Below are 27,124 nucleotides of genomic sequence, written 5' to 3'. Positions count from 1 at the left end.
TCCCAAATCAAGGTCTCCCATGGGGATTCAGCAGAGCCAGGCACACTGAGCCCAGGCAGGTCCAAGCCCCTTCCCACTGCACCAAGGCTGCATCACACCACAGGCACCGGACTCCCAAGGATTTTAGGTTTTTGAGACAGGGTTTTCTTATGAAGTTTGTGCCTGCTGAGTCATGGGACACTGGGCCTGGGACACTACACCTCCAAGATTAAGTATACACATGCATAAATTAAGGCCCAGAAAATTTGCTCAAGTTCACAGACAATTAACAACAACGGGGTGGGTGCTGGAGAGATGACTCAGCCGTTTAAAGCACTCACTGCTCTTCCAGAGGGTCAGAGTTGGACTCCCCGTGCTCATTATCAAGTGACTTACTACTCTTTGCAACTCCTGCTCCAGAGGCTCTGATGCCCTCTTCTGGCCTCTTCAGTGACCTGCACTTATGTGCATGTACACACAGAGAGACAGTTAAAAAAAAAAAAAAAAAAAGACAAGTCCTCTTCTAAGGCAAAGCTTTGGCTAGTCTCTGACCCACTTCCTGTTGGCCCCCTCCCTGTGAGCAGTACACACACACACACACACACACACACACACACACACACACACTCAGTCAGAAAACCAGACTCTGTGGGAGAGGCTGGGGTGAGAGGATCCTTCAGAGCAGTGCTTCTCAGCACGCATGCGCCCTTCTTCCCTTCTCTCTTCTGGAACTCATTCAGTCACCCATGTCTTCTCCCCACCTTCCCCTACCTCAAAGGTTTACCTGATCCCTCCCTCTGGACGATCCTTTCTCAGACCTTCTTTGGCCCAGCAGTTCACCCTGTGGGTCACTTACTAGAGAGGCGTCCCAGTGCTGACACCCCACTCCGGTTTATTTTCAGCCTGGGACTCTCTGCTCTGCCATGATTTCCCCCTTGTTGATGACCTTTCACTTTGCCTGAAGAAAGTTTCCGTGTAAGCAGAACTTCATCAGCCTCCTTAATTACTAGGTCCCCAGGGTCTCACTTCCCTTCTAGCACATGGTAGATGCTTAAAGCGTGCTTGCTGGAGACTGGGAACAGAGCACTTGCTTGGTAGGCAGAGGCTGGAGTACCACGAGTTCCTGGCCAGCCTGTGTTTCATAGTGAGACCCTGTCTTTAAAAAAAAAAAAAACAAAACAAAAAATAATAAGTTTAATTTAATTTAAAAAAGTACATGGTCTGGAGAAATGACTCAGTAGTTAAGAGCACTGCGTGCTTCTCTAGAGGACCGAGGTTCAGTTCTCAGCACCCAGATGGCAACTCACAACTGTTTGTAAGTCCAATTCCGGGGGATCCATGGCACCAGGCATGTACACAGTGCACATATATATGCATGCAGGCAAAATACCCACACACGTAAAATAAAATACTTGTTGAATGAGTGAATAGGCTTCTCTCTAGAGCAGGTCTGGTGCGGACCCTGCATTTCACTATCCAAAGAGCATTTTCACAGAAAAACAATAATCACGCAGTGTGTTGCATTTCCCACAGAAGTTCTAGTCAGAACTCATCCCTTGCACAGAAAAGACCTTGGCTGAGGCTCTAGGAGGTAAATGAGACGTGACCGAGGCTCAGGGCTTGATCTCCTGGAGTTTATAGAACACACACCCACAAAGGATTGTAGTTGCCGATGAAATGAGCCATAAACAATGAGAAAGGAACAAACCAAATATGTTCAAAGGAAAGAGAGAGAGGCTGGCTGGCTGGGTGGCCGGTGGGGTTTTCACACAGGGTGTTTGTTGGTGTTGAGCTAGGGCCCTGAATGAGGTTTCAGCTCACAGTAGTTCCAGTCAATAACCATGACCTCAAGCCTGAGTCAGGCCCCCCTAGGGTGTGTTCAAATTGGAGGGCTAGGAGAGCGGGAAGTACAGACAGGGAGAGCTTATGCTGAGTGCGGCTGAGGAGAGCCAGCTGGAGCCCTCGGCTGACTGCAGTTGGCTAGAGCCGCTCAGAAGGGAGGGTGGCAGGCGCATCAGGGTTAACCTGCGTTTCTCTGTGAACAGTTCAGTGCTGGAGGATTCCTCCCTTTTCTTCAAGTAGTGTGAAACCTAAGAGGGTCAACGAGCATGATTTCGCAACACCAGGAAGTGAAGCAACTGTTTTTGAGAAAACATCCCGCCTTGATGAAGGCAAGGCTCCAAGCTGTGTCAATGTGCCTGTCACAGTAATCCTGGTTGTAGAAAACAGTTCTGCTCAGGAGGCTAGCTTGTCCGGGAAGGGGTGGAGACAAAGATCTCAGGATGGAGATGGAAATGAAGATAGGCAGGGCCACGGGACTGCTGGAGGAGGGGGGAGCAGGGGTGGTGAGGAGCTGCTGTGGAGCACCAGGCTTCTTGGGAGAACTGGAAGCTGACCACCTACAGGGAGGAACACAGCATGGGAATTCCCGGGGACTCTGGGTATCTCCAGGGAAGAGTCCCGGTCTGGAATAGTTACCAGCCTCTGCATCCTGATTCCCATCTTTCCAGTCCCATGATCCCTCCCACACTTTTGGCCAGCTTGGAGAACCAGGGGCCACAGACATTTTGGCTACTTCTTTTTCCTGAACCCACACCCAAAAATCTTTACATCATTGTATTGTAATTGTGGGTTCATACAACTGTCGCCTGTATAGACTACAAGCCCCTAGCAGGTCCTCTTCCTCCATTTTACCTGCTCTGGCCCCACCCTCCCTCACTTCCAACACCAGGAGCGTTTGGAGTTGAATGAAGGTCCTGTGGACGTGTCCCCACCTCCACTTGGTCCCTAAATGGCACTCCTCAGCCTTGGTCTGGGTGTTGTTCTCTCCTCAGGAGCTACTGTCCTTTGGATGGCTTAAAAAAGCATCTTTATGCTAATGACCCCGTGTGTACCTACCTCCAACTTAAGCATCCCTCCTAAACTCAGATGTGCAGTTACTCTGGCCCACTTGCTCCGTCTGTGCAGAGGAAGCAGCAAAGCACTCACCTTTGGTGTGCCTGAGATGGACCTGGCTCTAAAGCCACCTCTGGTGCCCTCCTCCAGAAACATATCATAACCTGTCCTTCTTGCTGAACGTAGGGCCCCAGGGGTGCTCCTGGCTCCTCTTTAGTTGTTCTTTACAGCCAACGCATTACTAAATTTGTTGAGTGTCCCTTTAGTAAATGTCTACAGTCTGTGAGTGTCTTTCTGCCTCCACCCTTTCAGCACAGAACAGGTGTTGTGGTCTGAACAAGACCCCCACAAGGTTCATATGTTTGAATGTTTGGTCACCCAGGAGGGGAACTATTTGGAAGTATTAGAAGGACTAGGAGGTGTGGCCTTGTTGGAGGAAGTGTGTCACTGGAGGTGGGTTTTGAGGTTTCAAAAGCCCATGAGAGGTTCTCTCTCTCTCTCTCTCTCTCTCTCTCTCTCTCTCTCTCTGTGTGTGTGTGTGTGTGTGTGTGTGTGTGTGTGTGTGTGTGTGTGTGTCTGCCATGGATCAGGATGTAGCTCTCAGCTACTGCTCTGGCACCTGCCTGCATACTCCCGTGATAAGAGTGGACTAAACCTCTGAAACTGTAAGCAAGTCCCAGCTAAATGCTTTCTGTTATAAGAGTTGCCTTGGTCATGTGTCTCTTCACAGCCACAGAACAGTGACTAAGACAATAGGCTCCCAGGCCTCCCGTCTGGGCCTTGTTAATTGCTATTTGTAGCCCAGTGTAGCTGCGCATGCCTGCAGTCCCATCTACTGGAGAGGCTAAGTGGGAGGGTCAGCTGAGCCCAAGAGTTCAAGGCCAGCCTAGGCAATGTAGCAAGAGCCCAGCTCAAAAACTCCAAATTAGTTCTTCATACTCTGACCTTTCCCAGGTCTGTCGCTCTGTCCGTCTTCCACGGGCAGAGGAGTGGCTTTGCAAATGTGAATCTTACCCTGAACCCCCACTTAAACATTCAAGGACGCCCAGTTACAGGATGGACAAGACCCTCCCTGGTTACCAGGGCACCATGACCCAGACCCTGCTTTCCCCCACCCTGGCCCTTGCCTCTCTGGGCTCCTCCATCCGCTCTGATCACAGCTCTTTGCCTGTGTGTTCTTTCCCCTCTAGGACCTAGCCTGTGGTGTCCTCCATCTGGACCACTTTCTCCTTCTGGGCTAATCCCCAAATCCCTCAGATTTCACCTTAAGCCTGCCTTCTGGGAGAATCCTTCCTAACTACACAAATCCTCCACCAGACTTAAACCCTGCCCCAGCTTAGCCAAACCCTGGGCACCTAGTAGGGGCTCAGCAAGTCTATCCTGAAGGAATGAATGTGCACAGCCACTGGTCCCAGGGGACTCCCGGGAGGCCCCCCCCCCCCTTTCTCCTCCTAAGCGAGCAGGGATGTGCCCACCTCTTTCCTTATCTGTGGGTTTTCTCAAAACTGCCCCGGCCAACTCTGTATTTCTCTCTCCTCCAAAACTGATTCAGGAGCAGACAAGCTGCTCACCCACTTCCTAGCTGTCCTGCTCAGTTTCTAGATTTAAATGCAGGTCACTGCAGGGGAAGAGCAGGGAGAATGGAAAATAACCGTCAACCGACGGGAGAAGTGGTGGACTCCGGGGGCTGACGGGCTCCACTGGCTGCATCCTCAGTCTATAGTTAGTCTCTGACTTCCTTTCTTGGCAAGAGCGGCGCCGGTTATCTAGGGCAGTCCCGGTTTCAGCTCCTCCATCCTATTGTCTGAAGTGTCTCCTGGACTCCCCTCCTTCTCACTCCGTCTTTTTTCTCTTGCTCCCCCACCCCGCCCCCGTTTCTCCCCTCCAGGAAGCACTACAGGACGCGAGATCTGTGTGGAAAGAGCCTGATCTGGCTTGAGCCTCATTCTTCCACATACAATCTGCATGACTTTGAGAAAATGACTTATCTTTCCCGGGCTTCAGTCTGCTCACCTGTAAGAGGGAGAGACTGGCAACAGGATTTGATGGGGGGCATACCTGGAATAATATTCTGGTACCCATAAAAAGCCACTTCTCTCCCTTCAGGGTGGATAAATGGTGTAAAGTCATTTTTCAGAAACTCAAGCACATATACGTGTATACACACACACACACACACACACACACACACACACACACACATCACTCGCACCCTCCTGGGCTGCAGTGAGGTGATGTCTAAACAAACAGGATAATCATTCAGCTGATGTGACTGTCAGGTGATCGCTCTGATGGCCGCCTTGCCCTGTGACCTGGGAGGAGTGTCGGGTCACGTCTATAGCTCCCGCTCCATGAGGCGTCCCCAGGCTCTGAAGACTGGCCTCAGGCAGATGGGAGAGTGGCCCTTATCTCTTGGGCTCCAGCTCAGGATCAGGGTGTGTCCGCTATCAAGGAGTTCCTGGAAAGATGGCTCTTGGTGTGCAAACAGCTCAGAGCACTGGTTGTCTGGCCCTGACCACGTGCCCTTTCCCACAATCACTCTGATCCGCTCCCCTCAAGACTTCAGAATGCCCTGACCCAGGCTCATCACTGAAGGCTTGAAGGACCCCCCAGCTGCCTACAAGACCCCCTTAGTAACGACCCCTCAAAGGACAGAGCAGAGTCATGCAGCTCGTCTACTTTTGTGGGGGTTTTTAATTCACTGACAACCTGGGCATCCCTGCCAAGTCCATTCATAAAAGGAGCCTAGCACTTTTCCCAGATAAAGGCATTACCCTCCTCAAGGGAGTGCTCCTCAGGATAAGTTACTTTCAGTCTCATCCTTATCCCCTGGACTATCTCCATCTCTGTCTCCATCTTCACCTCATTTACCAAATGGATGCTAGAGTCTAGGCTCAAAGGCCAGCCGCAGCAGACTCTGCCATCAGCAGCCAAGGGACACGGAACAGTCACCTGCCCCTCTGTCAATGCTGAAAGCAACCTGCATTAGTTTCTTCTGCCTGCTGTAGCAAACTGTCACCAACTTTGAAGGTTTTAAACAACACAAATAATAATCTCCTAAGCTCTGGGGATCAGAAGCCCCAAACAGGTCTTATGCAGTCACATCAAGGTATCAGCAGGACTGCCTTCTCTCCGAAAGCCTCGGCATGGGAGCCATTTTTGTGCCTGTCCCCTTTCTAGAAGCTGTTTCATTCCTTGGTTTGTGGCTCTTGGCTCCATCTTCAAAATAATTCCCTCCGGTCTCTGTTTCCATTGTCTCTATCCCTTTTCCGTGTCTGGCCCTCCATAATTCCCATTATTAACGCATCTGGAATAATCTTCCCATCTGTCTTAGTTACTTTTCTACTGCTGTGACAAAGCACTAAGACCAAGACAACTTACAGAAGACTTTCTTGGGGGATTTCTGTTTCGGGGGTGAGTCCATGACCATCATGGTGGGTAGCATGGCAGCAGGCAGGCAGGGAGGCAGGCATGGCACTGGAGCAGTAGCTGAGAACTTACATCTTATCTGCAAGTAGGAGGCAGAGAGAAAGAGAGAGGCAGAGAGGGTAACTGGGAAGGAATGTCATGGGCTTTTGAAACCCCAGAGCCTGCTCCAAGTGACACGCCTCCTAATCCTTCCCAAAGAGTTCTGCCAACTGGGGACCAAGTATTCGAACACATGAGCTTATGGGGACCCTTCTCAATAACTCAAACCACCACACCAACTACAAAGCTCAACTTTCCCAAAGTCCTCTTCTAGGAAAGATAGCATTCACACACCCTGGGAGTCGGGATGCAGGCTTCTTGGGGCTGCCGTCATTCTCCCTACCCATATCTTTTTAATATAGAGCCCCTCCCCCAAACCCATGCACTCCACAAGCTCTGGAGAGCATCTTCTTACATCATCTCAGGTCAGAGGGCCTGGTCTTAATGGTCCCAAGGATAGAGGGTCTATAGACACCTGGTTTTGTGTTGAAGGTCCTTGAAGGGAGTTCTTGCTGATGTCTGACTTGCTTCTTGGTTATAGGGAGAGAACTCCATGCGTCTCTTTCTGTGTGCACTTCCAACTCAGCAGCTAGTAGAGGAGCCACGGAACCTTCTGAAATGGAGGCAGTGAGAACAGCACAGAAGAGCAGGAGTTAAGGTGGCGGCAGAAGTAAGAGGGGAACTACCGGAAGTATCTACTGTGCGTGAACTCTTCTGGCCGGTAGCTCTTACCCTTGTGTTATCCTGGAGCAAGTGAGGCTCAAAGAGGCTGAGTGATGCCCCTAAGTCATCAAATGGCGGGGCTGAATGGGAGTATAGGGTTTTTCCACTCTATCGATGCACAGAGGGGTTGGGGTCCCTAAAGCCCTGACTGTATATAACCGGCATTTCTCTCCTGGCTGGGCTGTCTTGCCAGTCCACCCTCGTTTGTTGAGACAGGGTCTCCAATTGACCTTAGTCTCCTCAGTCCTACCAGGCTGAACCCTAGGGGTCCTCCTGTCTCCACCTCCCCAGAGCCACTGCATCCGGCTTTTTCACATTGGGTCTAGGGACTAAACCCCAGTCCTAACGTTTGTGCAGCAAGCCCTTTACCAGCTGAGCCATCTCCTCAGCCCCGATGTGTATTTTTAAGTTTGTTTGTAACTATTCATGGTCTTCAAACACTTACAGGTTCATATCTTGTTTTATCTTCTGACAGTTCAGATTTTTCTTACCATGCCCTTATTCATTCTCCTTATCTAGAACAATAAAACTGTGAGATGTCTTTTGCAAAAAACATAAAAACAAAACAAAACAACAACAACAAAAAACTACTTATAGATATTTGGGGGTCATTTTATTTTGGTGTACTGCAAATAGAACCCAGGCCAGGGAGCATTCTACAGTACTCCAAGTCTCTATAGGTTTTCTAGATCACCATGGATAGCATAAATGTATTATCTTTTACCTTACAAAAGAGGAAATAGTAAATTATTATTCTGGACCTGGAGAGATGGTTCAGAAGTTAAGAGTATTGGACACTCTTGCAGACAACCCAGATTCTATTCCTAGTATCCATGTGGTGATTCACAACCAGTTCCAGGGAATCCAATCCCTCGTTTGGCCTCAGTGGGCACCAGGCACACACGTGGTACACATAATATGTGCAGGGGAAAGGTATATACATAAAATAAAAGATCAATAAAATCTTTAAAACAGTTATGCTTGGTATTTGTCAAATGATTGGTTACAGCAGCATAATTATGAGATCAATCTTAGTTATTCCTACTTGTCAAGAAGAAACATTGGTTTTATTAAGTTTTTATAAATACAATGTATTAATTTAAATAATTCAACAATTCTACTGTAAACAGTCATACATCTTTCTTTGAAATGAAACATTCTGACATCCAGATATAAAGACTGACACAAAAAAATGTCAATACACTCACTTAGTTTGAAATATGGGGACCGAAGAGATTGCTCAGGGGGTAAAGCTCACTGACGACCTGAGTTTGATCCACACAGCCTACATGGAAGAAAGTGAGAACTAACTTCTGCAAGTTATCCTCTGTCCCCTACATATGCTCTGTGTATGCCTCATGCCCACACTCACTCAATAAATAATGTCTAAGTGTTATTTTTAAAAATCTGTCTGGAGGTTTAAGAAACACGCTCAGCCAGTTCTGACTTTCTGGCCGGGATGGTTGTTGCTGCGGTCACTCTGACATGAACAGGCTGCATGGTAAACCTCACCGAGACTCTCCTCCTCTACCCCTGTTGCTCAACCAGATTGGTCTAACCCTGCCATACACACACAACAGCTCCTTTTTCACTCCATCTATAAAGGTCCCAGCCACAAACTAAGGTCAGAAAGAAATAACAAAAGAACATTAGTAAAGAACCTACCTTGGCTAGGCACGGTAAGTGAGCATTTATCTGTAATCCCATCACTGGGGAGACTGAGGCAGGAGAATGGTGAGTTTGAGTTGGAGCAGAGCTACAAAAAGAAACTCTTGGTCAACAAAGCAAAATAGAAAAACCAAATCAAACCTGGGGTCTTGACCGTTGACGCTGCAGGATCAGTCACGTGGCTATGAAGGCAGGTTCTTCCACAAACTCTAGACCTGCCAGACTGAACCAAGTGGCCAACCAGAACCTCTCGAGTCATTTTGGTCTAGATTCTAGAACAGAGGTCAGCAGACCACGGCTCTCAGGACAACCCTGCGTAGTTATCAACGAAGTTTGACTGGAGCACAGCTGTGTTTCTAGGGGCGCTATTATCCAAGGCCACTTTCCTGCTATACGGACAGAACTGAGCAGAAAACAGATTAAAAAGCACCTAGCATTGGAGGAGCTGGACACCTAGCCCAATGTCAGAGAAGAAAAGGAAGTGCCCAGGACTGAATGAACGAATGAACGGACTTTATTATGATTAGTATTTGTTCATTTGTTTGTCTGAGATACAGTTTCACTCTGGACCAGGCTGGCCTGGAACTCACAGAGCTCTGCCTGCCTCTGGATTAAAAGTGTGTGCCACCATGCCCAGCTTCATTTTTTGTTTTAGTTGACACAGGTAGATTCCTTCCTGTTTAATCCATTCTCACATTCCTTTACCAGGTTATATCTACATAAATTGAGATGCAACATTCTTTTTTCTTAAATAATATATTTTACTTAAGACAATACATTCACAAGACTAACATTTCGATCTAAAAATGATTAACTTTTCTTTTGTTCTATCTTCAAAACAGAATTTATTTTTTATACTTGCAGCACATTGTAGCAACCTTTGCATTTTGTCCCAACTGAACTTTAAATTTTCAAAAGGAAATAATAATTCCACGAAAGATCTTAACATATATTGGTTTTTTTTGCCAGATGGGCCTTGAACTCTCCATGAACCTCAGACCCTCGCTGTACTCAGGATGCTCCTGCCTCAGCTTTTGAAGTGCTATTAATATAGAGTCAAAGATAATATGTCATCAGGACAATTGAAAAAGAACAGTTCTGTAAATTCAACGGCATTAACTGATTGGCTCTGTCTGCGAAACAATAACAATGGCCAAAGAGCAAGCCTTTGGAAGTTTGCTCACTTTTTATGGCCAGATATTCTTATAAATCCGAGGGGGGAAACATAACCAAATTAATCATTATGGATGTCTAAATGGAATTGATGTTTATGGTTACGTAGGTTATTTATATAGGTTCAATAAGAGTCTGCCATTATTTGCTACTGTAATGTAATTGGATATTGACTATGCCAAAAATTCTATTTAATTAAATGTGTGTTAAAGAAAAAAATCCAATGGCATTTGTTAAAGTATGGCAAAGCAGGCTTTATTTGGGACTGTTGTTACAGGTACAGGGACCGTGGCAACAGGATCTTGTGGTCAGAGAGAGACTGGACTTAGTGCCATACCATACGGGCATGTGGTGACTGAGAGCTCGGTGGTTGGTGTGAATTAATACCTGACAGAAAGCAGCTAAGGAAAGAAGGTTTTGTTTTCGTGTGTAGTTTAGGAGGGGGCTATCCATCATGGTGGGGAAGACATAGTGGAGTTGCTGACCAGCAGGAGTGTGCAGTTGGGACTCCCCATCTTAGCTGACCAGGAAGCAGAGAGCAGGGAGTGCTGGCACTCAGTTGGACACACACACACACACACACACACACACACACACACACACACTTTTAAAAAAGATTAAAAAAATATTAAAAAAAAATAATGTGAGCACCCAGTATACCCAGGCCCAGCCCTGCTTTGCTTCTGAGATCAAATGAGCTTGAGAGGATTCGGGACAGAGTGGCTATAGAGTCTTTTCCCTCCTTTTTATGCACTTTGGGACCCCAGTCCACACCATAGTGCTAGCCATGTTCAGAGTGAGTCTTCTCTCTGCAGTTAAGGTCCTGGGGAAACACCATCACGGACATACCCAGAGGTGTGTCTCCTAGGTGATTCCAAAGTCAGTCAAGTTGACAATGACAATGAACCATCACTATAGCAGGGGGTGGGGGGATGGGCTCTAAACCAACAGGGTGACCAGACACCATCTGGGTGATGCTGGAGGATCAGGAAAGAAATCAGCTATCAAGAGTGATCAGATGTGGAGGGCTGAGTTCTTACTAACCACGCAGCTCTTTACCTCGCTACAACTGGATTCTACACTGACATCTATGGAAACATACAGATGATGGGCCTCAGAAAAGGTTGAGAGATGTGGCTAAAGCTTGGTCAGCAAAGCAGACCGACCACAGAATAAGCTCACTGCTAAGAAACAAAGGCTGGTGTGGGGTCAGTGGGGTAGTTCAGTGGCACAGTGCTTCCGGGCCCTGGGGTCAACCCCAGCACTGCCGGAGAGAAGGAGAAGAGGGGAGGGAAGCAGAGAGGGAGGAGCTACCCCTGGCTGTGGAAATGACACCCATGAGGTTTTTCTAGAAAATGCTCTTTTGGCTTTATGAGTTAGAAATTCCCAGCTTCACAGGTTATAAATAATTTCATTTCCCAGCAGGCCAAGAATATTAACAAATATGGGTATCTTAGAGAAAATTGTGCCAATAAAGATGCCTCATAATTACTTTGCCCACAGAAGCCATTCAAGGCTCCAGGGCGCTACAGAGCCTAGGCCAAAAGCTCGCTGAAAAGCTTCAGCAATGGGGTCTAGTTTTCCCGGCACTACAGGAAGAAAGTGTGTGTGTCTGCCCACAGCCCCCTTATGCCAATGGAGGTACATTACAGCCCAGTAAACAATATTAATTTAATGATTCTGAATCAGAAAACTGTGAAGTATTGTATAGGACCCAGTTCATACCTCAGGGGCAAAAAGCGACCCCGGAGAAGGGAAAACCCTGTGCTTCGTTTCATTCAGTAAGTAGCATTGTGGGTGGAGAGAATCTCAGCTGAGGAAAAACCCTAAATAACCCCGCTAGCTGATGCTGCTTCCAGACCCCAAACTATTAAGCTTTCACTATTTCCCATAAATGTGCCTCTCCAGCCAAACCAACTTTGCCCTGTTTTCTCTAGGCTGCCACGTGAAGCCGCGCTTCACTGTGCAGAGCCCATACGAACATTCTGGCCCGGCACGGAACCAGTGGGGACATCCTTCCCTTCCTTGGCCTGGCTTTGCAGTTAACCACTCTGTGTTTCTGAAGGTTGATTCCTTTCTTATTTTCATAAGTAATCATTTCCTTCCTGCTGGAGCCTTTGACCATACATACCTGCATATATACGGTTCCCAGCCCGGCATCAGTTTCAACTCCTGCCAACAGAGGCTCGCCTGGAGGACAAGGCCTGCCTGTGAGAAAAAGGACTACCCCCTCCTCAGCCATTCACCATGACTGCCCCAGGCAAGAAGGATCCCAGCAATTCTGCCTGAATGGCCACCCAGGGTTTCCAGGAACTTGTTGTCTGAGAGGTGGCCATGTCCACCCACAGGCTCTCATGCCTGCCTCTAGCCCTGCCCTCCACGTTGTAATCTGCCTTGACAGCCTGTTCCTGCCTAGGGTTTTGCCATTTCTCCTACTACATACTCCCCCCCTCCTTTCCCTTCTTTTCATTTGACCTTCTGTATTCGGGACAAGTGACTCCTTCTAAGCTGTATCCCCATCCCCCTTTTCAACTTTTTTATGTTGAGACAGGCTCTCTCTACGTTATTCAGGCTGGGCTTGAACTTGGGGTGTAGCCCAGGCTAGCCCTGAGCTCCTGAGAGGCTGTGATCACAGGCCTACACAGCTAGACTTGGCCGTAGGTTTTTTCCTCTTGTCAAGGCAATACCTCTACCTGGTTCTGATGGAGGAATGTCTTTCTGTAGGCTGCGAATATGTGTTTCTCTGATTGGTTGATAAATAAAGCTCTTTGACCTATGGCAAGGCAGCTTAGAGGCTGGCGGGAAATTCAAAGGGAGAGACAGGAAGAAGGCAGGGGGGAGACGCCAGCAAGCTGCCCAAGGAGCAACATGTAATGGGACGCAGGTAAAGCCACAGAACATGTGGCGATACACAGATTAATCATTATGGGTTAATTTAAGATATAGAGCTAGCTAGCTAAAAGCTTCAGCCATGGCCATGCAGTTATAATTAATGTAAGTCTCTGTGTGTTTACTTGGGGGATGTGAGTGGGAGAGATTTGTCCTGACTGCCGGCCGGGACACAGGAAATCTTCCAGCTACATGGTTCCTTCCCTCTTCAGTATATATCCCATTTGCTCAGGAACCCTGATCACCAATCCCTCTTAATAAGGTCTCCCACCCTCAGGGAGGATTGTCTCATTCAACTTGTCACATGTGTAATGCAAGACATTTGTTTTCTTCCTTGGGCATCCATCATTTTTGCTGGCCTCTGTGCTTCACAAGAACAGACACTGACTGTTCCCAGTCTCTACCACCAACCACAACGCCAGGTATCCAGCATGTTCTGAGTAAGCACTGATTGGATGAGCCAATGAATGACCGCTGCAGCCTGGAGGCCAGAAAGATCTGATGGGGGAAACAGAGTCAGGACACCGTGGGTTTTTGTGGTACCTCCTGAGCCAGCCAGCCACAGATGTCTGGAACTGATGAGCAGCATGAAAGTTTGAGAACACTCGGTTTCAAACTTAAAATAGAGTTTCGAGTGGTGTGCCCTTTGGGGAGCACGCATTTGCTTCTCTGGCCATTCCACACAAGCTCCACGAAGCAGCCACTGGGCATCGGCACTCAGGTGGGTACACAGGAGGGTGAGCGGCCATGTCCTTCACAGTCTAGCTCGGGACTTGGATATCATAAAACCCCAGACACACACTGCAGTTATAACCAGGTCAGGGATTGGAGAGAGTGACACAGAGTGGTCGGTCAGGCCCAATGAGCGCCACCCTCCCTCCAGCTTCTGCCTTTCCTGGAGACAAGAGCCCACAGAAATGAGGAAGGATGAGGAGGATAGGATAGCCAAAGATGGGCAGTACTGGGTAGCATTTCTGGTGCACTTTGCACTGTGCGCACGTTCTCCACAGAGGCATGGCTAGTGGCTTCTGGCTCCCTTCACTGATGCTGCTACAGTGCACAGCGTGTTTGCTGGGCATTTCAAAAGGATAATGTCTCCCTCCAGGGTCAAGCGCTTACTGCTGCTTCTAAAAGATCTAAGTTCCTTAAATGAGGGTTTCTTCTGCGGTGATGCAACCCATGCCTACACCACAGCAACCCCCAGGCTGCCACTGCATCAGGCTTGGGTTCCCAGTGGAAGTCGCTCAAACATGAAGTTCACGCTGCTTGCTGTCCCTGGGTGATAAAAAGCACATTAGCCTTGTCCTAATTAGTCTTAAATGCCAACTTGACACAGCCTACCTGAGAAGAGAGTCTCATCGAGGGATTTCCCAGAGCAGACTGGCCTGTGGGTGTGACTGTGGGGGATTATCCCAACTCTTAATTGATTAGGCACACCTGGCCCTCTGTGGGCAGCGCTAATTCTGGGAAGATGGTTCTGGTCTACAGTAAAAGAGCCAGCAAGCACAGGCCAATGAGTCAACAAACAACATTCCTCCATCATTACCATTTTGTTTCAGGTTCCTGCTGGAATTCCGGTCCTGATTTCCCTCAGTGACGGAGGCTGAAATACACTCCCCCCCCTCCCCCCCGCCGCCGCCGCCGCCGCCGCCGCCGCCATATTGCTTTAGTAGCGGTGCTTGTCACAGCAATAAAAAGGACGCTAGAGCAATCTCTGACGTAGTCCATGGACAGTGGCTGCTGAGCATATCATAAAATCTCCAGCCTTCATGGCTATTCCCTATGGCATATGCAAAGGCCCTGTGGTGGGAGAGAGGCTAAGTACAAAGCTCTGAAAGAAGGTGCTGGAAGGAGTTTACTGAGTGGAACGGGGTGTGAGATGAACTAGGAGGTGTTAAGCCAGGGACCCTGAGTAAGTAAGTGCTGCTGAGGTAGCCCCCCCACTTGGGAGGGCAGTGTGACAATGGAATACATGGCATTAATAACCTGAGTTCAAGGGCTCACAGGACTAGAAGGCTTACAGCAGTACAAACCCATGAGAGAACTTCTAATAAAGGAAAAGATGAAAACAGGCAGCATTTTCTTCATATCCTGCGCCCTGTTGAACTACCCGGCACTGTCTTCATCAGAAATGGAAGGAAGTCTTCCTCACAGTGCCTCAAACAAACAGGAGACACACCTCAATGGCTACCATTGCTGTCAATCATCTTTGGTTCAAAAGAAGCCTGTCACCTTAAAGAAACCTGTAGTGAACTTTGCCACTCAAGAGTCTAATTCAGGACCGGCCTTCTTGTGTGGTTATTTACAGCAAGGGGCTAGAAGATTTGGGGTGGGAGTGGGGGGCATTGAGAGGGTCCTCAAGGGAAGGCTGGGAATCTATTCTGGATAACATCTAAGGCAGATGCGGGGAGGCCTACCTCTCCCTGGGGTGTTGGGCAAATGTTAAGCACTGTTAAAGCACCTTTAATAATCTTAAAACCACTCTTTGTGTTAGGGATTAATTCCTTATTGTAAGTACTCCTCCTAATGCTAATTCTCCTGTAAATAAGCAAAGATATTAAAGACAGACAGACAGGAGGGGTATGGTAGTACTTTAATCCCAGCTCTCCTGAGGCACAGGCAGGAGGGTCTCTGTGAGTTCAAGGCCAGGCTGGTCCACATAGTAAGTTCCAGGACAGCCAGGTCCACACAGTGAAATCGTATACAAACAAACAAATAAGAAAGCTAGTCTACCCTTCTGTTAGCACCAGCCATTCTGGATCCTTCACGGGCACCTTGATGAAAGTGCACAGTGATCCCAGTTGATTGGACTCCTGGAGGCCCAGTGTCAGCCAGGGCTGTTTCAAACAGTTTGTATCAGACCTTTTTGCCTTGGTAAACTCTAGGTGACCCATCAGCCCTCTCCACCTCTTCAAGCACTTCCCCTCCTGGCCTAGCTGAAGGAATAATGCTTTTAGTGACTCCTCGGATTCCCATTGCCTGTGAGGTGTGCTGTGATTGGTCCAAACAGAGGTCTCTGCTTACGTTCAGGAGTTGGCTGGGGGCGCCCCGCTGTACTGCCTCTCGCTGTTGTAACTTTAGGTCCGGGAAAGCCTTCCCTTGAGAGTTCTTTTCTTATCTACTTATCTGCTGGGCTGAGCTGGTGGTACAAGAAAAAAACACAGCGAAGACATCAGGGCGGCAGAAACGGGGCAGCCCAGGCGCGGCAGCGGCAGCAGGCAAGCCCATGAGGTGGGAAGGCAGTTTGCTGCTCAACAGAAGAAGAGGCGACAAGAAAATCAGCAAGCGGCTGACGGCCTGACAGCCGGAGAAAAGATGGTTAAATAGTGTGAGAGAGGGGCCAGGGTGGAGATAGGGGAGATGGAGGGCTGGGAGATGCAGAGTAGTCGAGACCCAGAGAAAGGACGAGAAGATGCTGCAAGCCCTGGTCCCTGGAAGAGCTCGAAGCCTGTAGAGTCAAGGCTCTCGGCTCCCCAGACCAGGAAGTGAAATACTAGCTGCTGTCCACTGCTGAGGAACCTTGGTGCCCAGACCTGCCAGGAAGGTGGGGTGCTGGCCGCCGCCGCTGCTGCCAAAGGCTAAGGAACCCATATTTCCTGGGTCAGCACAAGGGCTGTAACACCTGTAGAGCCCCTGTCCTGGAGTCTAGAAGGTTCCACCTGCTGCTTTTCCCGATTGCTGCCACCTCGGCTTCTCTAATGCGGAGAGGCAGCTGAAGGCCAGCACTGGAAGGACTGCTTGCCTACCAAGGGTTTCTACTCAGGCAGAGCCAGAGGATCTGAGAGAGCCGAGTGGTGACGTCACCACTGCCTAGGGGAGCTATTAAAAACAAAAACAAAACCGAGAGGACTTGATTGGGAAGCTCTCCCTCTAATCTATTCTAGCCCCCCAAGTGTTGAACTTTTCACTCACTATCTACTAGTTGTATGTTATATATGATCTGCTAAGGACGGAATTATCCTGGATCTTTGTCCCCACAACAACAACAACAACAAATGTCCATAAACAGAGACCAGAGCTCACAGAGTTTCCTTGAGAAATATCTTTGTTTGCATTGCTCTGGCTGGGTGTTTTGTTTTGTTTTGTTTTGTTTTGTTTTGTTTTGTTTTGTTTTGTTTTGTTTTGTTTGCAGCCATCAGGTCTTTTGAGTTTTGTGAGGGTTTTTTTCTTTGTTTTTTTGCTGTGGCTGTTGCTGTTTAGGTGAACATGGCAGTGTACACCAGCACTCAGGAGACTAAAGCAGGAGGGCTCTAAGTTTGAGGCCAGCCTGAGCTACATCTTGACTCATTTTAAAAAAAAAAAAAAAAATTTTATTTCATGTGCATTCATGTTTTTCCTGAACGTATGTCTGAAACTGGCGTTACATGCAATTATGCCATGCCATGTGGGTGCTGGGAATTGAACCTGGGTCCTCTGGAAGAGCAGCCAGTGCTCTTAACCATTGAACCATCTCTCCAGGCCCGACATCTTGACTCTTGTCTTGGAAAAACAACAGTGGAAAATGAAATACCTTTTGTAAGTGCAGAGGGCAGAAGCCAGGGCCACACAGGGCGGAAAGCCAGGGCCACGCAGGGCGGAAGCCAGGGCCACGCAGGGCAGAAGCCAGGGCCACGCAGGGCAGAGCCCTTGCTTCACGTAAGCTCTTCTTTCATTAAGCCCCTGGAAGCCACTGTAGGATTCAGAGTGAAGATACCTCATTGAGTTTGGGTTTCAGAAGCATCACCGAGAGGAGAGGCAATATTGTTCTGAGAGCCTGCAGCCGCTGCTCCCGAGAGAACCCACCACTGGCCGTTACTGCCCCCATGTTTACCCTGCGTCCCTCCACCACAGTCTTTGGCTCACCCCAGAGCTTTTCTCGCTCCTCTGCACTGGCGTTCAAAACAGGGGGAGGCAGCCTTAGGGCTCAGAGCCTTCTCAGGAATTTCTCTCTCCTGTCCCAATTTCCCAGATTCAATAACCAGCGACTGCTAAAAGGGGGGATTTAGGAGCCCTCCCCAGCTCCCAAGGCTCTCAGGTCTTTACTTAGACTCCAGCCAGAGAAAATCTGAGGGGAGGCCAGGCAGTATAATGGTGGCCTTGTTTGGGTACCATGGCTTACATAACCCAATTGTGCCTGCTTCAGCCTGGCAGAGGGCCTGGATGGAGGGCTGGAGCCACAGACAGGAACTACCAGGGAAGCTGGGAGTGTACTGGCAAGAAGCAAGTGGTCGGGAGGGAAGAAACGGCAGGAAGGTTTTGGACATGTGACTGTCACACCCAGGGAGGCCCTGGATCATCACCCTCATGACCCTTCAGCTGTCAGGTCCTGTAAGACCTGGCCCAAGGCTTTCAAAACTCCAGGGTTTCCCAATCCTCCTCTAGTGGCTCTCCGCCTCCACTGGCCAGCAATTGGGTTTACACACGGCTCAGTTCCTGTCAGGAGATTTGTTTGCGGGGTGTGGGGAAGTGGAGTGGGATGGGTATAAGAAGGAAGTGTGAAGCCTGGGGAAGAGACCCTGTTTAGAAAGCTGGGTACCGGGAGAAGCCACCATGCCCAGCTCTGCTGAAGCCAGGATGGGTGTGAGGGTGGCGCTGACAGGTCTCTGGGCTGGGTCAGGTGGGACTGTGGATTTTCAGGCTAAAGAGCTCAGAGCTACTGCACAGTGGGCCAGCCTCCTACCTGCAGGAGGGAGGGGGGACAGGTGGGGAGAGCAAAGCTTGACAGGGAGGAAGGAAAGGAGGAGGGCAGCGGGTGGTAAGGCCTCCCCCTGCCTGGGGAGGGGGAGGAGGAAGAGCGGCCGCCCCTCCCCTGCCACCAGGTCTGACCCTGGATTTCCCTACAGGCTTTGCGGTCCTGATGCTGCTCCAGTGCTGTGAGTACCCACCCCCAGCCCCTCCTGAAGGAGGTCTTAGCACAAAAGCATGCTCCTCGGGTTTCTTCTACGGCCCACAGGGTTTGGGAATACTTGTTAAGCCAAGGTGACGGGAATATGTATATGTATGTTTCAGTCTCCACTCTTCCATTTATTCGAACTTTTTCTAAACAACCAACTTTAAAGGGCTCAGATCCAGTGAAGACGTCTACAGCCTGCCCTAGGGAACAGCTATCAGGAACCACAGGCCTGAGTGAGGCCCACTGTTTTTTTTCCATGGCCAAGTGGCTACAAGGGATTTCATTTACAGTAAGAGGAATTCGAATTAGAACAAAGGAAGAACTTCCTAGCCCCTGTGAATAATGAGCCCCAGCTTGGGGACTGCCATTCTGGACAGGTTACCAGGTAGGATCACTCCCACCTAGAGACAGAGAAGAGACCCACAAAGCTACTCTTTAATCAAAGACCCCACTGTAGGGCAGGGCCTGCAGGTAGGGCATCTTTTGACACTGGATGGCACAGCCAGGCCTCTGTCCTTTTTGGAAGCCACTGCCTCCAGGAAGTCCTCAGTCCTTGGACTGAGTCACACCATTCTCAGCTTGCATCAAGCAGGGGAGGTTGGGCCAGCTCCTTTCCTTTAAGATTTTTTTTATTTTGCTCAAGCACTCTGTCCCCACCCCCTGGTCCATACCTCCACACCACATTGGTGCTCAGTCCCAACCCAGATTTCTCCTTCAGGCTCTTCATACAAGCTGGTCTGCTACTACACCAACTGGTCCCAGTATCGGGAAGGCGATGGGAGCTGCTTCCCGGATGCCATCGACCACTTCCTCTGCACCCACATCATCTACAGCTTTGCCAACATCAGCAACAATGAGATCGACACATGGGAGTGGAATGATGTGACACTCTATGGCACGCTGAATGCACTTAAAACCAGGTGGGGTCCCAAGCTGACCGGGAGAGGAGAGGAGGGACAGGTAGCTGGGCTGGTCCTAGAGCAGGACATCTTGGTCCAGGAGAGCAGTGATCCAAGGATCCTCTTGGGGGAGGATTGCCAGGGGGCCTTGGCTCCTGTGGGAAGATGTCCTGGGTGGGTAAGGTGTTGGGATGGGGATAAGGGGACATGAAGCATCACTGAGAGCTCAGGGAAGGAGTGTCTCATCCCCACAGCAGCTCTGTGGAGCATGGTGCCACTTGTGAGCCCCTTTTACCTCTTATTACCCATTGTGAGAACCTCCGAGTCACCACCATGGAGCCCGTGTCTGCTGACACCAATGTCAGGGGCAGGCTCCTAACCCTGCCTCCCTGCAAGCAAGAACTCTTCTATGGGCTGCAGATACGGGGTCCGCGGCGCCACGATGGCTTGACTGCACCCCTCCTCTCCCCACAGAAACCCCAACTTGAAGACCCTCCTGTCTGTTGGAGGATGGAACTTTGGCTCACAAAGGTAGGACTCCTTGCTGGGGCAGGACGGAGCAGAGTCCAGGCTTGATGTTGAGGGTTACAGTTGCTCCAGACAAGCAGGGCACAGAGGCCTCAGAGCTGGTTGCCTTATATGTATTTGAAAAACCTGGGCTAGAGAGGGAGAGGGACTTAGCAAAAAAAAAAAAAAAAAAAAAAAAAAGAAAAAGAAAAAAAATCATGAAATGTGTATTTGTTTCCTGCAATGCATTTTTTTTTTTGTAAGTTGCCAGGCTTGCCTCAAACTTACTATGTAGTCCAGGCTACCCTCAAACTTTGGACAATTCTCCTGCCTCAATCCCTAAGTGCTGGGACTGTAGGCACGTGCCAGTGTGCCTAGTGATGGTTTTAAAAAATGATAAAGCGGCGCTGGTTACGGTGCAGAAAGGTCACGAGCCACGACGAAACCCAGTACCAGAGCTTTATTAGGAGGTGGGGGGCGGCAGAAGACCCAGGCCTGGGGGAGATGCACGTGTAGAGAGCAGAGGAAAGAGAACAGAATAGAGAGTGGGGTGGGGTCTGTGTCCGGCTCTTTAAGGATTCATGTGCACATGCACATGCGCAGGGGGGCTTAGGGAGCTACACCACACATGCGCAGATTACCACACAGCTCGAGTAGCACGCAATCACCAGCACGCACTGATGACGCAAGACGCAAGACTCCAGACTCCTTACAGTCATGCAGCTGAAGTGCAGCAGAATCCCAACACCTAGCTCTTGCAAAACTCCTCTTACTACATCTCAGGCGAGAAAACAACTTCCAAGTTATGGCCACGAAGGCTGGGAGGGGCGGGAAGGAAGCAATGGGGATGGAGAGGGTTGAGACTGTTAAAGGGGCCTTGGAGTCATCAGATCAGAACCAGGGCAGTGAGGGGGCTGGAAGACCACCAGGACCCTTCCCTGTTATTATGTCCACCACAGCACCAGGTATTACAGTTACTACCCCATTTTACAGACAGGGAAGTGTGACTCAGGTTGCAACCTGCTCAAAATGGCAGACCAGCCTGGGACACTAGGAATGTCTGGCCCCTAAGCACATACCTACCGTTCTAAGTTCCCAGATTGGGTGCTGTCCCCAGAAGCCTCTCCTAGATCAGGCACTTCAGGCCCCCTGCTCCCAAGCCCTGGAAATCCCACTGCAGGGACAGGGTCCCCGGCATATGAGTGCCAAGCACATTCTGTGGTGGTTTTGTTCTAGATTTTCCAGGATTGCCTCCAACTCTCAGAGACGCAGGACTTTCGTCAAATCGGTTGCCCCATTTCTGCGGACCCATGGCTTTGATGGGCTGGATCTCGCATGGCTCTACCCTGGCCCAAGAGACAAGCAATATCTCACCACCCTGATCAAGGTGCTTGGCATAGGGCAGAGGTGTGGAGAGCATCAGCATGTGGGCTAGTGAAGCACTCTTCACCCAAGAACTTCCCAGGGGTGAGCAGAAGGGCTCCAGCAAGGAAGACAGACATGTTAGAACCACTGTGGGAAGTGGGGGCGGAGTCCTAAGAGGCCAAAGCCCATAGCTGAGCGGGGAGCCACTCTACATTACCTATCGACCACATAGTGAGGTATCCGTTGTCTAATGTTCAATCCCAAACTGATGCCTCCAGCTACCCGACATGCACCGTGTACACAGCTCAATCTGAGGGCTAAATATCTCCAGTTTTCCGAGGCTGAGAGATGGTGTAAACAAATCATCTGCAGTACCATGGTGAATCCCTTTAACCTTGTAATTTCATGTAAAACAAGATGCAGACTGCGAGGCACATATCTTCCAAGGTCATACGGTGGCACCTCCAGGACAGGGAGCCATTAAGTGCTGATGGGTGTGCATAGGTTTTGAGGATGATATTGGTCCAAACCATATTTTGTGTGTATGTGTGTGTATAGGGAGGTGAATGTGCATGTGTAGGGGTGCATTCACATATATGCAAAACATGTGTGGAGGCCAAACTCAGGTGTCATCAAGCACTATCCACCATGTTTTGCTCTTTTGAGATAAGGGTTCTCATTGGCCTAAGACTACCAAATAGAGTCGGCTGGCTGGCCAGTGAACCCCAGGGATCTGCCTGCCTCCACTTCCCCAGTGTGGGGGTTACAAGCAAGCACCACTACGCCTAGTTTTTTATTCTTTTCATGTGGGTTCTGGGGGTCAAACTCGGCTTCTCGTACTTTACAGACTAAGCTATTTCCCCAGCTCTCAAACCATATTTTAGCAAAAAGCACGGGGTGTCCTGAGGATGGGGCTGTGGCAGACCACTCGCTCTGCCTGAACGCCAGGCAGGTCAGTGATCACAGCAGGTGGCGAAGGCCAGCGAGATACTCGGGACCTTGGTCTCCCCTCATCAGCCTCTCCTGTGCACCTGACCCCTTTTGCTTCTCTGCTTGCCTCCCACCCAGGAACTAAAGGCCGAATTCACAAAGGAAGTCCAACCAGGGACAGAGAAACTCCTGCTCAGTGCAGCTGTGTCAGCGGGGAAGGTGGCCCTGGACAGTGGCTATGACATCGCCCAGATATCCCAGTGAGTCTTCTGTCCTAGCAGTACCTCGGGAACCTCTACAGGCAACACTCTTTTTCCCACCCTGCCCTAGCATCCCGTGAAGACTCGGGAGTTCCAAAACATTGATATATGAATGTTGGCAAGCCTCTCCCCTCCCCATGACTCAGTTTCCCAATTGTTAAATGGGCCGCAATGAGCCCTATCCTTCCTTTTTCACTTGGAATGTTGTTGGCCAAGTGAGAGAGTGGCTGTGAGTGAATTTAGAAAGAGGTAGTAGAAAGAGTTCTACAGTGTGTGGCAGACACTCCAGGGCGCTCTCTCCATGCTGAGTTTGGCAGAGTGCTAGATCCGGGAGACACAACCAACAGCAAAAAAAAAAAAAAAAACAACACTGTGTGTCGGAGTGCAGAGGAGGCCCCTCCCTTTCCTGTCATCCAGCCCTTCCTCCTTACATGTGAGTTTCAACAGCCGTCAGACATGCAGCATCTCTCCCAAGGGCAAAGGCAAGTCACAGGAAACCCAGGAGGAAGGAGCAAGGATCTCAATCTCCTTTAGAGCCTTAGGGATGTAGTTAGTCCTGTGTTTTAAACATCCCGTGGGAAAGAGGTGGTGTGCCCGTCTGTTCTCACCTACTGCCTTCCGCCTACAGCCCTTCTCAGTAGGGCTATGGAGCACTCCCTCCCCATGAGCGAAGGCAGGCTGAGGCAGCCTTTGATGCTGCTCCTTCCACACTAGGCTGTCCATGGCACTTTTAATCAGCTTTTGCCAAAACAAGCATGCCAGGAGTAGAGGCTGAGGTGAAGCAGGGAACAGTTCCTATGTGTGAGCTTGTGCGTGCATGTGCATGCATGTGTGCGTGTGTGCGTGTGTGCGTGTGTGCGTGTGTGTGTGTGTGTGTGTGTGTGTGCGCGCGTGTGTGCACGCGCGCCCAGAGCCCACACCTGGGAGTGGTTCCGGAGAAGTGGGCTAGCAGTCGGCCCGGCAGTCTCTGAAGCTACTGGCTTTGGGTCACTGCCCTGTTTCTCAGATGCCTGCTCCCCATAGCCTGCTGGCCCTTGGCTGTGAAGTCAAGAACATTTCTAACTTCCCACCTCACCTCCAACTCCTTTTTCTCAGACACCTGGATTTCATTAGTCTCATGACCTACGATTTCCACGGAGTCTGGCGCCAAACCGCAGGACATCACAGCCCCCTCTTCCGAGGCCAAAAGGACACTGGTTCTGACAGATTCAGCAATGTGGTGGGTTCCTGGAAGGAATATATGTGGGAGGGAGTCGCAAAGCCCTGCCATCTGCTGGTGCCCATACAGCCACCCTTCTCTTTTTTCAGTACTTTCCTTGCAAGATAGATTATGAAAGCCATTTCACAGTCCGGGAAACTGAGGAAAGTCTTGCTGGGCAGGCTGAGTGAGGGCAAGAGGGGGCAGAGGGACGAGAGGTTGGGGACTTAGAGGTCAGGGTCTCAGCCTGTCATTTACTCGCTGCGCGACCTGAGCCACCAGCCAACTTCTGTGCCTGTCACACATTAATATAATCCCTTCTTATGCCTACAAGGAGCTTTTCAAGAACAAACCTTTAAAAGTCATTTTTTTTTAAACTGGCGTTATCGGCTCCCAGAGGGATGGGGATTCCCAGTTGCACCTTGTAACTGTCACCGCTCCCGTCAAGGCAGCAATATTAATTGTGCAGCCCCATCCGCACACCACCCAGCCCAGCTAACCGTTCCTGCTGTCTGTGTCTTACCCCAGGACTATGCTGTGGGGTACATGCTGAGGCTGGGAGCCCCGGCCAGCAAGCTAGTGATGGGAATCCCAACCTTTGGAAAGAGCTTCACGCTGTCATCTTCTGAGACACAGGTGGGAGCGCCAATCTCGGGGCCAGGATTACCAGGCCGGTTCACCAAGGAGGAAGGGACCCTTGCCTACTATGAGGTAGGTAATGATGTTGCTTCGCAGGCTGCCCCAGGGAAGAGGGGCCTCCCTCACCACACACACTTTCTCTTTTGGGAATAAAAACATGCTTGTTTGCCCTAGCATTCCTTAGGACGACAACAGGGGAGTTTAAGCCTTTTATTCCTGAAAGCCTCCAGCAGGCACCAAGCTCCTAGAATATTCCTCTTGGCCTCAGGCCTGGGTCTTCAGGAAAAGCAATGGTCAAGATTCTCTGTGGGTGTGGGCCTCTGATGCTCCAAGTGGTCTGAGGCCAGCCCTGAGTACCAGCTCACATTCCTCACACCCCTGTTTAAGATGGAGGAGGCAGTCAGATCTCTAAAGCCCTCAGGCTATAGCAGCTCAACTCTGGGACATTTGCATCTGTTTTTCATAAATTTGCATGAAGCCTGCAGCCCGTGGCCTCAGGAGAGGGAGGCTACAGACCGAAGGATGGCTTCTAGTGACCTGACAAGCCTCCCACACCACCCCCACCCTGTTCTCTACTCAGATCTGTGATTTCCTCAAAGGAGCTGCAATACAAAGAATCCTTGGCCAGCAGGTTCCCTATGCTACCAAGGGCAACCAGTGGGTGGGGTACGACGACCAGGAGAGTGTCAAAAACAAGGTAGGTTTCCCTGGAAGCTACACCCCAGGACAAAGAAGGTGTGTGTGTGGGGCATTCCAAGCAGCTAGACTTGCTCTCCTGCACTAGGGTTGAACTTGGGTGTGTATGGGTCCTTTGGGGAAAGGCCACAGAGCCCAGTTCCCCGACACCTCACCCAGAGAACCAACCCTACCTGCTCTGGACCTCCTCCACCAGGTGCAGTACCTGAAAAGCAAGCAGCTGGCAGGAGCCATGGTGTGGGCGCTGGATTTGGATGACTTCCGGGGCTCCTTCTGTGGGCAGAACCTACGCTTCCCGCTCACCAATGCCATCAAGGAGGCACTTGCTATGGCTTAGCGCTTCCTCTCCCACGTGACCCCACGCCCTCTGGCCCGGAGTCTGGCCACTTGCCTCCCTACATCCCCCAGCTGGACCTCAGGTTCCCTCCCTTGCAGGGGCCACAGCACTGAGATTTGGGCTCAGCCCTGGTGAACAGAGAGGCAGGGCAGGACAGTGGAGTCGATCGAGAGAGTCGAAGTGTGAGGTCAGCTTCAGTACATCTCGGCTGAGGAATGGAAATTCTCAGACTCTAAGCCCAGCACAAGGGAGTTTCTTCAACTCCCTTTCCTTCAGCTCTCCTGACCCAAGGACACCATTTTGGCAAGTTATACCATCAAGCAGGCAAGCATCTTACAAGATGCCGTGGCCGCACTAATTATACCCTCTGCAAAGCCCGACTTGAAACCTTCTCTTACGAACATAATCGTGTCTCTGCCCCACTTCCCTTTCCTAATTCCGCAGCTGCCCAATAAAGCGCAAGAGCTTAGCAGTGTCTCTGTCTTGCTTTGGTCCAGTCTCTATGGGTCCGCGGGACCACAGGACCCACCTCCCCCATCTTTCCCGGATTCCTCCCTCTGGGACTTGGGAATCAGAGCGGACAGTGAGGTCTTGATGCCCTGTGCTGGGCCCTCTGGGCCCTCAGGAGCCTCAGTGGGAGGTGGTGTCCTCAGACTGCGTGGAACGGTCGGCTTTACCTAAGCGTGGGTGACTGCAATCCAGACACTCAAGCCATGGTCTTGCAGACTCCCCTAAGTAAGGTCCTATGGAAAGAGACTGTTGCCCAACCTTTCTTCTGACCCTCTAAAGGTGGTGAGGGACGGCCACAGGATGCAGTTAGAAAGCTCAGGAACCCAGAACACTGAGGCCTGAAAGAAAGGCAGTGCCGTTTCAGACACCCTCCCTGCCGTGCAGGACTGGGGTCTCTCCGGACCCTTGAGAGGTGGCCTTCCAGCCTCATACTCCTAAGTGTCCCACCGTTCATTATCTTAAAGGGAGTCCACCCAACTGCTGGACTGAAGGCTGTCAGCAGTCCAGTGTCCTTGTCCCCAGCTCTGTCCTTGAGCTCACTCCCCCTTCACACTACTCCCAAGCTCTTGAAGAGATCAAAGCTTCCTTGCCCAAGCTAGCCTGAGACAGCAGGTGAGGAGAATGGAAGGCATTGGTTCCGAAGACAAGCCAGTTTTCCAGCCCTTGCGGGGAGGGGACGCTCTCACCAGGGTCTTGGGAACTTCCAGGAGCCCGGACATGACTTTATTCAGGGAGCCTGGATAGGCTGTGTTCTAAACTGACTGGGATTCTGTCTGTGGGTTCTTTGATGTTTGGATTATCCGACCTGGGATAATCATTAGCTGGCTGGATGTCGGGGACTCTGCATTGAGGCATAGAGAAGCCAATAGCAATCTGTTGCCCTGAAATCTGAACCAGCTGGAGCCGGGCACATGCGGCTGTTTCCAAGGTTACCACTCTGCTAAAAGCAAGGTGCTTGGCCAGGGTCTTAGAGGTAGAGGATACCTGGTATTTTGTGCTGCCTAGTGGGCCACGCAGTCCCTGACTCCTGCCCACTGTCCGCCTTACCACACAGGGTCTTTGAAGCCTCCTGTAGGAAGCTCCCCTGTCTCCTGAGGCCCCCCTTCTCCCAGTTAG

General features: G+C 50.3%; 1 protein-coding gene across 3 annotated transcripts; it reads left to right on the top strand.

Annotated features, from left to right (window-relative positions):
* The first annotated feature begins 15,826 nt into the window (after positions 1-15,826).
* Chi3l1 (chitinase 3 like 1) lies at positions 15,827-25,967 on the top strand. 3 transcript variants are annotated; one of them, XM_059280247.1, is made up of 10 exons: positions 15,827-16,123; positions 18,618-18,647; positions 19,386-19,587; positions 20,041-20,097; positions 21,310-21,460; positions 22,507-22,628; positions 23,724-23,847; positions 24,355-24,537; positions 25,046-25,162; positions 25,358-25,967. In XM_059280247.1, the coding sequence occupies exons 2-10, from the start codon at positions 18,632-18,634 to the stop codon at positions 25,496-25,498; spliced, it is 1,113 nt and encodes a 370-aa protein (XP_059136230.1). In that variant the 5' UTR covers positions 15,827-16,123; positions 18,618-18,631; the 3' UTR covers positions 25,499-25,967. The 3 variants fall into 3 exon arrangements, with proteins under 3 accessions (XP_059136230.1, XP_059136231.1, XP_059136229.1); XM_059280248.1 differs by lacking the exon at positions 15,827-16,123 and adding an exon at positions 16,140-16,339; XM_059280246.1 differs by lacking the exon at positions 15,827-16,123 and adding an exon at positions 18,211-18,373.
* The last annotated feature ends 1,157 nt before the right edge of the window (positions 25,968-27,124 follow it).

The sequence above is a fragment of the Peromyscus eremicus genome, chromosome 15 (genome assembly GCF_949786415.1).
Source record: "Peromyscus eremicus chromosome 15, PerEre_H2_v1, whole genome shotgun sequence".
In the NCBI taxonomy this organism is placed as follows: Eukaryota; Metazoa; Chordata; class Mammalia; order Rodentia; family Cricetidae; genus Peromyscus; species Peromyscus eremicus.
The sequence above is the reverse complement of the archived record's forward strand: the minus strand, read 5'-3'. Positions and strand labels throughout refer to the sequence as shown.